Source organism: Oncorhynchus gorbuscha, linkage group LG19 (assembly GCF_021184085.1).
Source record: "Oncorhynchus gorbuscha isolate QuinsamMale2020 ecotype Even-year linkage group LG19, OgorEven_v1.0, whole genome shotgun sequence".
NCBI lineage: Eukaryota > Metazoa > Chordata > Actinopteri > Salmoniformes > Salmonidae > Oncorhynchus > Oncorhynchus gorbuscha.
Window position 1 is genome coordinate 67344279 of NC_060191.1, and position 12412 is coordinate 67356690.

General features: G+C 48.9%; 1 protein-coding gene across 1 annotated transcript in view; it reads left to right on the forward strand.

Moving 5' to 3' along the window:
* The window catches only part of stard10 (StAR-related lipid transfer (START) domain containing 10), a 29166-nt gene extending 19934 nt beyond the window's left edge, over positions 1-9232 (forward strand). Inside the window, exons 5-6 of the mRNA XM_046316375.1 lie at positions 2665-2717; positions 8928-9232. Coding sequence (XP_046172331.1) covers positions 2665-2717; positions 8928-9140 — 266 coding nt within the window. The 3' untranslated portion in view covers positions 9141-9232. The remainder of the gene's footprint in view (positions 1-2664; positions 2718-8927) is intronic.
* Positions 9233-12412: the final 3180 nt, after the last annotated feature.

Below are 12412 nucleotides of genomic sequence, written 5' to 3' on the forward strand. Positions count from 1 at the left end.
TTCACAGCCATGTGAAAGCTACCTGTGTTGCTGATATTTAGTCCTAGATATGTGTCGTTTTTGGTGTGTTCTAATAGAACTGTGTCCAAATAGAATTTATATTTGTCATCCTGATTTCTGGACCTTTTTTTGGAATACTATACTGTCTCCCTGTTTTTTTTAGGTTTAACGATCAGAGCCCAGGTCTGACAGAACCTGTGAAGATGATCTAGGTGCTGCTATAACCCCTCTTTAGTGGGAGACCGCAGCACCAGGTCATCTGCGTACAGCAGACACTTGATTTCAGTGTTGTGTGGGGTGATACCAGGTGCTTCCGATTCTTCTAATGTTTTTGCCAATTCATTAATGTAGATGTTAAATAGTGTTGGACTTATTGGGCAGCCCTGTTTCACTCCCTGTCCCTGAGAGAAGAAGTCTGTTTGCTTATTGCCAATTTTAACCGCACATGTGTTTTTAGTGTACATTGATTTAATAGTATCATCTGTTTTCCCTCCAATACCACTTTCTATTAGTTTATAAAAAAGACCTTCGTGCCAAATTGAATCAAATGCTTTCTTGAAATCTACAAAACACGAGTAGATTTTGCCTTTGTTTTGGTTTACTTGTTTGTCAATTAGAGTGTGGAGGGTGTAAATGTGGTCTGTTGTACGATCATTTTTTAGAAATCCAATCTGGCTTCTGCTCAGGACGTTGTGTTCATCAAGGAAATGATGTAGTCTGCTATTTATAATACTGCAGAGAATTTTCCCCAAGTATCTGTTGCAAATTCCTCTGTAATTATTTGGGTCAAATTTGTCTCCATTTTTATAGATTGGTGGGATCGATCCCTGGTTCCAAATATCGGGGAAAATACCTGCAGTGAGGATAATGTTGAAGAGTTTGAGTATAGCCAATTTGTGGTCTGTATATTTGATCTTTCATTTAAAATACCATTAGCACCACAGGCCTTTTTGGGTTGGAGAGTGCTGTAATTGGGGTATCCACAGGATTCTGATAGTCTTTGACTGCTGATTCAAGGATTTGTCATTTTTCTTGAATATCTTTTTGTTTTGGGCTCTTTGTTATATTGCTGTAGAGGTTTGCAAAGGGATTTCTCCACAGATCCCCATTTTGGATAGAGCCAATTCCTCATGATAAGGTGTGTTTAATTTATTCCAATTCTCCCAGAAGTGGTTTGATTCTATAGATTCCTCAATTCCATCCAGCTGATTTCTAATGTGCTGTTCCTGTTTTGTTCTTAGGGTGTGTTTGTATTGTTTCCCCATATTGAAGGCGTATATTTTTGTTGTCTGGTTCTCTGTGTTTTTGATTAGATATATTTCTCAATTACTTTCTTAGATTTTTGCAATCATTATCAAACCATTTTTCATTATCTGTTATTTCTGGTTTGCTCTTATGTTTCTTTAAATTAGCCAAGGACGCTAATTTGTCAAATATGATGTTTATGTTCCAAACAGCCAAATGTACACCTTCATTGCTGAAGGAGAATGTTAAGGCTAAAAAGTTGTCTAGGAGAGATTGCATTTTTGGGCTACTAATGGCTTTTTGGTAGATGTCTAGTGTTTGCACTCCATCTATAGACCTGTTTTGTACCATGTCATTTATTGGGCCGTGATGCTTCATGGTTGGGTTCTGCTCTTCTCAGATACACTGCGATTTTACTGTGGTCTGAGAGAGGTGTTAGTGGGCTGACTGTGAAGGCTCTGAGAGAGGTGTTAGTGGGCTGACTGTGAAGGCTCTGAGAGAGGTGTTGTTGACTGTGGGCTCTGACTGACTGAAGGCTCTGAGAGAGGTGTTAGTGGGCTGACTGTGAAGGCTCTGAGAGTGGGCTGGTGTTAGGTGTGGGCTGACTGTGAAGGCTCTGAGAGAGATGTTAGTGGGCTGACTGTGAAGGCTCTGAGAGAGATGTTAGTGGGCTGACTGTGAAGGCTCTGAGATGTTAGTGGGCTGGTGTTAGGTGTGGGCTGACTGTGAAGGCTCTGAGAGAGATGTTAGTGGGCTGACTGTGAAGGCTCTGAGAGAGGTGTTAGTGGGCTGACTGTGAAGGTTCTGAGAGACTCTGGGTTGAGGTCAGTGATAAAGTAGTCTACAGTGCTGCTGCCAAGGGATGAGCTGTAGGTTTACCTACCAAAAGAGTCCCCTCTCAGCCTACCATTGACTATGTACACTCATTTGGTTGGTGGGGGCTGGGCCAGTTGCTCCTCTCACAGCCTGTGCGTAACTCTGCCTACCGGGCTGTGGCTCCTCCAGGTGTGGGTCTGCGGTGGGGGGCAGGGGGGTGGGAGGCCTCGTCTGGGTGGGTGTGAAGCTCTCTCTCTCGTACTCTCTCTCGTTCTTGTTCTCTCTCTCTCGTTCTCCATCTCTCTCTCTCTCGTTCTCCATCATCTCTCTCTCTCGTTCTCCACTCTCTCTCTCTCTCTCTCTCTCTCTCTCGTTCTCCATCACTCTCTCTCTCGTTCTCCATCTCTCTCTCTCTCTCTCTCTCTCTCATTCTCTCTCTCTCGTTCTCCCTCTCTCAATGTATTGCTTTTTCTCTGTTAAGATCTTAAAACTCTGATTATCTCGCCAACTAATTATCTGTAAATCACCCTTGAGCTATTTGACCCTGGATGACATGCCATGGTGTGACATCGAAATCTCTCTCTCTCTTCTTCCCTCACCCAGGTTCACTACCCAAGTGGGTTGTAAACAAGTCTTCCCACTTTCTGGCTCCCAAAGTAAGTATATTCCAGTCTGCTTATGCCTACACTTCCCAGCATTACACTCCCATCACCACATTATAATGCTGAGGCAAGGAGAGAGGGGAGAGATGGGGAGGATACATATGTGAGTGGCTGTTTGTGTCCATGCATCACCCTCTTACTCAGCAGAGTCTGGCAGGACTCAGCACACACGGGAGAACACCTATGTTTAATGTATGATCCCTGGTCGAGAAGCGTGCGTGTTGAAGTAGCCAGTGGGATCTCAAGGGAATGAGGAACGATTAGGGAGAGCCCCAGATGCTTAGATCTCAAACAGATAGACAACTCTCTCTCCATCACTAGGTTACTATATAGAGCAGACAACTCTCTCTCCATCACTAGGTTACTATAACGAGCAGACAACTCTCTCTCCATCACTAGGTTACTATATAGAGCAGACAACTCTCTCTCTATTACTAGGTTACTACATGGAGCAGACAACTCTCTCTCCATCACTAGGTTACTATAACGAGCAGACAACTCAATTCAAGTCTGCTCTGCTTCAAGTCTGCTGTTAATGCAGAGGATTTTCCCAAGGTTGACCCATATCCCACGGTAGTTATTGGGGTCAAATTTGTCTCCACTATTGTGGATTGGGGTGATCAGTCATTGGTTCCAAATATTGGGGAAGATGCCAGAGCTAAGGATGATGTTAAAGAGTTTTAGTATAGCCAATTGGAATTTGTTGTCTGTATATTTGATCATTTCATTGAGGATACCATCAACACCACAGGCCTTTTTGGGTTGGAGGGTTTTTATTTTGTCCTGTAACTCATTCAATGTAATTGGAGAATCCAGTGGGTTCTGGTTGTCTTTAATAGTTGATTCTAAGATCTGTATTTGATCATGTATATGTTTTTGCTGTTTGTTCTTTGTTATAGAGTCAAAGAGATCTCAATTTTGGATAGATAATTATTCCTGTTATTGTTTGTAAAGTGTTTTCCAAATTTCCCAGAAGTGGTTAGATTCTATGGATTCTTCAGTTACATTGAGCTGATTTCTGACGTGCTGTTCCTTCTTTTTCCGTAGTGTATTTCTGTATTGTTTTAGTGATTCACCATAGTGAAGGCGTAGACTCAGGTTTTCTGGGTCTCTATGTTTTTGGTTGGACAGGTTTCTCAATTTCTTTCTTAGATTTTTGCATTCTTCATCAAACCATTTGTCATTGTTGTTCATTTTCTTCGGTTTTCTATTTGAGATTTTTAGATTTGACAGGGAAGCTGAGAGGTCAAATATACTGTTTAGATTTGACAGGGAAGCTGAGAGGTCAAATATACTGTTTAGATTTGATGAGGAAGCTGAGAGGTGAAATATACTGTTTAGATTTGATGAGGAAGCTGAGAGGTCAAATATACTGTTTAGGTTTTCTACACCTTCACTATTATAGTGAAACCTTTTGTCCAGGAAGTTGTCTGAAAGGGATTTGATTTGTTGTTCCCTAATTGTTTTTTGGTAGGTTTCCAAACTGCATTCCTTCCATCTATAGCATTTCTTAATGTTACTCAGTTCCTTTGTCTTTGATGCCTCATGATTGAGTATTGCTCTGTTCAAGTAGACTGTGGTTTTGCTGTGGTCTGATAGGGGTGTCAGTGGGCTGACTGTGAACGCTCTGAGAGACTCTGGGTTGAGGTCAGTGATAAAGTAGTCTACAGTACTACTGCCAAGAGATGAGCTATAGGCGTGGTGTACCTACCATAGGAGTCCCCTCAAAGCCTACCATTGACTATATACATACCCAGGATGTAACAGCGCTATAGGTGTACCTACCATAGGAGTCCCCTCGAAGCCTACCATTGACTATGTACATACCCAGTGTGCGACAGAGCTATAGGTGTACCTACCATAAGAGTCCCCTCGAAGCCTACCATTGACTATGTACATACCCAGCGTGCGACAGAGCTATAGGTGTACCTACCATAGGAGTCCCCTCGAAGCCTACCATTGATTATGTACATACCCAGCGTGCGACAGAGCTATAGGTGTACCTACCATAGGAGTCCCCTCGAAGCCTACCATTGACTATGTACATACCCAGCGTGCGACAGAGCTATAGGTGTACCTACCATAGGAGTCCCCTCGAAGCCTACCATTGACTATGTACATACCCAGCGTGCGACAGAGCTATAGGTGTACCTACCATAGGAGTCCCCTCGAAGCCTACCATTGACTATGTTCATACCCAGCGTGCGACAGAGCTGCAGGAGTTGTGACCCATTTTTTTGGGTTATGTTGTCATAGTTGTGTCTAGAGGGGCATATGTGGGAGGGAATGCTGTCACCTCCAGGCAGGTGTTTGTCCCCCTGTGTGCTGAGGGTGTCAGGTTCTTGTCCAGTTCTGGCATTTAGGTCGCCACAGACTAGTACATGTCCCTGGGCCTGGAAATGATTGATGATTTTCTTTCTTGTATATATTTGTTTAAGTCCATAAGGAGTCAAATCTGTGTCTTGTGAATGTCTTCAGTGGGGGGTTGTTAGGATGGCTATCAGGGTGGCTGGCAGGGGGCACGTGCTCAGAGGGGGTGAGGGGTTGTCAGGATGGCTATCAGGGTGGCTGGCAGGGGGCACGTGCTCAGTGGGTGTGGGGGTTGTCAGAATGGCTATCAGGGTGGCTGGCAGGGGGCAGGTCCTCAGTGGGGTGTGGGGGTTGTCAGAATGGCTATCAGGGTGTCTGGCAGGGGGCAGGTGCTCAGAGGGGGTGGGATCCCATGGTCTTGGGCTTCTTAATTTGTCTGTCCCGCTGTGTTGTGGACGCTATGGTCAGGGTCTGTGGTGGGCTGTTCTGCTGGCTTCTCTGCGGTGGTGGCCACCTCTCTAATGGGTCACACGCCATCCCCCTCACCCTCTCCTCCATCCCCCTCACCCTCTCCTCCAGCAGCCTGATCCTCTCCTCCATCCCCCTCACCCTCTCCTCCAATCCCCTCACCCTCTCCTCCATCCCCCTCACCCTCTCCTCCATCCCCCTCACCCTCTCCTCCATCCCCCTCAACCTCTCCTCCATCCCCCTCACCCTCTCCTCCATCCCCCTCAACCTCTCCTCCATCCCCCTCAACCTCTCCTCCATCCCCCTCACCCTCTCCTCCATCCTCCTCACCCTCTCCTCCATCCCCCTCAACCTCTCCTCCATCCCCCTCACCCTCTCCTCCATCCCCCTCACCCTCTCCTCCAGCAGCCTGATCCTCTCCTCCATCCCCCTCACCCTCTCCTCCATCCCCCTCACCCTCTCCTCCATCCCCTCACCCTCTCCTCCAGCAGCCTGATCCTCTCCTCCATCCCCCTCACCCTCTCCTCCATCCCCCTCACCCTCTCCTCCATCCCCCTCAACCTCTCCTCCATCCCCCTCACCCTCTCCTCCATCCCCCTCACCCTCTCCTCCATCCCCCTCACCCTCTCCTCGCCCTCTCCTCCAGCAGCCTGATCCTCTCCTCCATCCCCCTCACCCTCTCCTCCATCCCCCTCACCCTCTCCTCCATCCCCCTCACCCTCTCCTCCATCCCCCTCACCCTCTCCTCCATCCCCCTCACCCTCTCCTCCATCCCCCTCAACCTCTCCTCCATCCCCCTCAACCCTCCTCCATCCCCCTCACTCTCTCCCCCAGCAGTCTGATCCTCTCCTCCATCCCCCTCACCCTCTCCTCCATCCCCCTCACCCCCTCCTCCATCCCCCTCACCCTCTCCTCCATCCCCTCACCCTCTCCTCCATCCCCCTCAACCTCTCCTCCATCCCCCTCACTCTCTCCCCCAGCAGTCTGATCCTCTCCTCCATCCCCCTCACCCTCTCCTCCATCCCCCTCACCCTCTCCTCCATCCCCCTCACCCCCTCCTCCATCCCCCTCACCCTCTCCTCCATCCCCCTCACCCTCTCCTCCATCCCCCTCACCCTCTCCTCCATCCCCCTCACCCTCTCCTCCATCCCCCTCACTCTCTCCCCCAGCAGTCTGATCCCTCTCCTTCATCACCCTCACCCTCTCCTCCATCCCCCTCACCCCCTCCTCCATCCCCCTCACCCTCTCCTCCATCCCCCTCACCCTCTCCTCCATCCCCCTCACCCCCTCCTCCATCCCCCTCACCCTCTCCTCCATCCCCCTCACCCTCTCCTCCATCCCCCTCACCCTCTCCTCCATCCCCTCACCCCCTCCTCCATCCCCCTCACCCTCTCCTCCATCCCCCTCACCCTCTCCTCCATCCCCCTCACCCTTTCCTCCATCCCCCTCACCCTCTCCTCCAGCAGCCTGATCCTCTCCTCCATCCCCCTCACCCTCTCCTCCATCCCCCTCACCCTCTCCTCCATCCCCCTCACTCTCTCCCCCAGCAGTCTGATCCTCTCCTCCATCCCCCTCACCCTCTCCTCCATCCCCCTCACCCTCTCCTCCATCCCCCTCACCCTCTCCTCCATCCCCCTCACCCTCTCCTCCATCCCCCTCACCCTCTCCTCCATCCCCCTCACCCTCTCCTCCATCCCCCTCACCCTCTCCTCCATCCCCCTCACCCTCTCCTCCATCCCCCTCACCCTCTCCTCCATCCCCCTCACCCTCTCCTCCATCCCCCTCACCCTCTCCTCCATCCCCTCACCCTCTCCTCCACCCCCTCGCCCTCTCCTCCAGCAGTCTGATCCTCTCCTCCATCCCCCTCACCCTCTCCTCCAGCAGCCTGATCCTCTCCTCCATCCCCCTCACCCTCTCCTCCACCCCCTCACCCTCTCCTCCATCCCCTCACCCTCTCCTCCATCCCCTCACTCTCTCCCCCAGCAGTCTGATCCTCTCCTCCATCCCCTCACCCTCTCCTCCAGCAGCCTGATCCTCTCCTCCATCCCCCTCACCCTCTCCTCCATCCCCCTCACCCTCTCCTCCATCCCCCTCACCCTCTCCTCCATCCCCTCCCCTCCCCAGCAGTCTGATCCTCTCCTCCATCCCCCTCACCCTCTCCTCCATCCCCCCACTCTCTCCCCCAGCAGTCTGATCCTCTCCTCCATCCCCCTCACCCTCTCCATCCATCACCCCCCTCCATCCCCTCTCCTCCATCCCCCTCACCCCCTCCTCCATCCCCCTCACCCTCTCCTCCAGCAGTCTGATCCTCTCCTCCATCCCCTCCTCCTCCAGCAGCCTGATCCTCTCCTCCATCCCCCTCACCCTCTCCTCCATCCCCCTCACCCTCTCCTCCATCCCCCTCACCCTCTCCTCCATCCCCTCTCCCCCAGCAGTCTGATCCTCTCCTCCATCCCCCTCACCCTCTCCTCCATCCCCCTCACTCTCTCCCCCAGCAGTCTGATCCTCTCCTCCATCCCCCTCACCCTCTCCTCCAGCAGCCTGATCCTCTCCTCCATCCCCCTCACCCTCTCCTCCATCCCCCTCACTCTCTCCCCCAGCAGTCTGATCCTCTCCTCTAGTGCTCTGTTCTTCTCCTGCTCATGCTTTTTATCATGCTGAGGTTGTCTCACCACAGTCCAGAGTGCAGATGTGTCTCTCTCCACCTCCAGCTCTCTGGGTCTGGTTAAGAGAGTGTTGTTGTGCTGGACTGTTGTCTGGGTCTGTGCTGACTGGAGTGTAATCACCTTCTTCATCCAGCCCCTCCTGCCTTACCTCCAGCTGGGTGAATGTATCCCTCATTTCAATGAGGGAGTAGTACTCTGTGCTGGGAGGTTGACTTCAGTGGGTTTATGTAATGAAGAGGTCTGGTCTGACCCGCTCGGGGTGGGGGTATCTTTCTCAAGGGAGAGCTTCTCCTGCTGGGCTAATTTTTTGATTAGGTGAAAGTTTAGATTAGGTGAAAATTCTCTCCATCACTAGGTTACTACATGGAGCAGACCTGTCTCTCTGTCTCTCTCTCTGTCTCTCTCTCTGTCTCTATCTCTCTCTCTCTCTGTCTGTCTCTGTCTCTCTCTCTCTCTCTGTCTCTCTCTCTCTCTCTCTCTCTCTCTCTCTCTCTCTCTCTCTCTGTCTGTCTCTGTCTCTGTCTCTGTCTCTCTCTGTCTCTCTCTGTCTCTCTCTGTCTCTCTCTCACTCACTCACTCACTCACTCACTCACTCACTCACTCACTCACTCACTCACTCACTCACTCACTCACTCACTCACTCACTCACTCACTCACTCACTCTCACTCTCTCTATGGAGCAGACAATTCTCTCTAACCCTGGCTAAATGCATATCTCCCTGTCTGTATGTCTCTCTTTCTCTGTTTGTGTGTGTCACAGGCGATGAAGAAGATCAGTAAGGCGTGTCTGAAGTACGGAGAGTGGAAGCAGAGACACAACCCGGGATTCAAGCCCTGGCTCTACCCTGAGCAGACTACACTACCCACAATCCCATTGTCAGAGCTTAGCATCCAGCACGCAGACAGCCTGGAGAACATTGACGAGAGTACACTCAGCGAGATGCAGACACGGGAGGAGAGAGATAGCGACTAACACCACACACACACACACCTCAGTGAGATCGGAGAGAGATGGTGACTAACACCACACACACCTCAGTGAGATTGGAGAGGACAGAGACAGTGACTGACACCACACACACACACCAGTGAGATTGGAGAGGACAGAGACAGTGACTAAAACCACACACACACACCTCAGTGAGATCGGAGAGGACAGAGAGAGTGACTAACACCACACACACACCTCAGTGAGGTTGGAGAGGACAGAGACAGTGACTAACACCACACACACACACCTCAGTGAGATCAGAGAGGAGAGAGATAGTGACTAACACCAAACACACACACACACCTCAGTGAGATCGGAGAGGACAGAGAAAGTGACTAACACCACACACACACCTCAGTGAGATCGGAGAGGACAGAGAAAGTGACTAACACACACACCTCAGTGAGATCGGAGAGGACAGAGAAAGTGACTAACACCACACACACACCTCAGTGAGATCGGAGGGACAGAGACGGTGACTAACACCACACACACACACCTCAGTGAGATCGGAGAGGAGAGAGACAGTGACACAAACACACACCTCAGAGATCAGAGAGGACAGAGAGAGTGACTAACACCACACACACCTCAGTGAGATCGGAGAGGACAGAGACAGTGACTAACACCACACACACCTCAGAGAGATCGGAGAGGACAGAGACAGTGACTAACACCACACACACACCTCAGTGAGATCGGAGAGGACAGAGACAGTGACTAACACCACACACACCTCAGTGAGATTGGAGAGGACAGAAACAGTGACTAACACCACACACACCTCAGTGATATTGGAGAGGACAGAAACAGTGACTAACACCACACACACCTCAGTGAGATTGGAGAGGACAGAAACAGTGACTAACACCACACACACCTCAGTGAGATTGGAGAGGACAGAAACAGTGACTAACACCACACACACCTCAGTGAGATTGGAGAGGACAGAAACAGTGACTAACACCACACACACCTCAGTGATATTGGAGAGGACAGAAACAGTGACTAACACCACACACACCTCAGTGATATTGGAGAGGACAGAAACAGTGACTAACACCACACACACCTCAGTGAGATCGGAGAGGACAGAAACAGTGACTAACACCACACACACCTCAGTGATATTGGAGAGGACAGAAACAGTGACTAACACCACACACACCTCAGTGAGATTGGAGAGGACAGAAACAGTGACTAACACCACCCACTTTCTCTTTCCTCTTCAGTTTGTCTCTTTGTCCTGAATCACTGCCTCTATTGCCCATTATACATGATGTGTCTCTGGATCACACACACACACACACACACACACACACACACACACACACACACACACACACACACACACACACACACACACACACACACACACACACACACACACACACACACACACACACACACACACACACACACACACACACACACACACACACACACACAGGTCCACTCTCTTTTCCTCAACACTACAGTATGAATGTATGTAGAGTTCAATCTTAAATACAGATTCCTACAAAGGTTTTCATATTTCATTTGTGATCCGAGTCTTTCTTAAAGTGTGTGTGTGTGTGTGTGTGTGTTAAACGAGGTCTGACAAATGATTGACTTGATTAACAGATTGTTCTGGTCTGAATCTGTCACACTTACACACTGTCTAATGCCGCTTCTGCTGTGTGGCCTAGTTTGGACCCGGGATCCCCACTCTGGGTTGGCATGGCAACTCCCCGCTCAACTTAGCACCAGGGCTAGACAGGGAGGGGAGGGGGGGGGAGAAACCCAGAGAAAATGAGGGAGTGAAAACTCTGACGTAATTGTGGAAATGAATTGTTGGTGAGTTTGCCCTCTCCTGCAGTGCTCCCTCTGTTTGTTGGCCCAATTTCTCAAACACAGACATGGTTCAGTTGTTGAGTGGATCAGGAAAATCAGGAAGGTTACAATTAATCACATTATCGCTAAAGTAATGAAGTTTTGTTATCATGGAAATGGCTGTCTGAAGGGATAATATTCTTCATAGACTATCACAGTGTGAGTCATAATAACCATAAAACCTAGCAGTCAAACAGGGAAATGGTTCCAATCGTTTTTTCCAGCATTCATTTTTCCCATAGGGAATTTTTAGAAACGCTTAAAATAAGAGCTGTGTTTTGTGTAGGCTCACTCTGGCGTGACGTTTTGATAGCTGTGTAAATCTCTCTAGGACAAGGTGACTTTTATCAATATATTCGCCTGTATTTACCCACAAATGAAATGTTAATTAGCTTCAAATATGGCTATCATAAAAAAAAAATACAAATGTCATGATGATCTGGATGAGACTGCTTCGATTTAAATATCTAATGTTAGCTAAATGTAGTAATGAATAAATTGGCTAAATTTGTTTAAATGTACCTGGTACCAGCAAGAGACGACGAGCAGGAGCTTTCTGGGATATGTGGTCTTGCATGACGGCTACTTTAATGCTAATTAGCATTTTCGATTCAAAATCATTTTGAGCCAAATATATCAAGGTGCCAGGGTTAGGGTTTAGGGTTAGGGTTAGGGTTAGGGTTACCACCTCCTGTGGTAACGATAGATAGAGCAGCGTCATTAAATTCAGGATGAGTCGTCAGGCAACTGCATCCCCACATTCTTTATATAATGAACCCAAATTGTGACTCTTTACCACTGCCTCAGTGCCAATGCTTTCAAGCCTCCTACTGCTGGGCCAACCACACATGAAGAGGGAGGCAGAGGGTCTGTTCTGATATGAGTGAGTAAGGGAAGGCCTAGTTATAGGTTTACTCGTCAGCTGGCCTGTAGAGATACAGTATGTATAGCAGAAATATGCCTGTAGAGATACAGTATGTATAGCAGAAATATGCCTGTAGATACAGTATGTATAGCAGAAATATGCCTGTAGATACAGTATGTATTACAGAAACATGCCTGTAGAGATACAGTATGTAAAGCAGAAATATGCCTGTAGAGATACAGTATGTATAGCAGAAATATGCCTGTAGATACAGTATGTATAGCAGAAATATGCCTGTAGAGATACAGTATGTATTACAGAAACATGCCTGTAGAGATACAGTATGTATAGCAGAAATATGCCTGTAGATACAGTATGTATAGCAGAAATATGCCTGTAGAGATACAGTATGTATAGCAGAAATATGCCTGTAGATACAGTATGTATAGCAGAAATATGCCTGTAGAGATACAGTATGTATAGCAGAAATATGCCTGTAGAGATACAGTATGTAAAG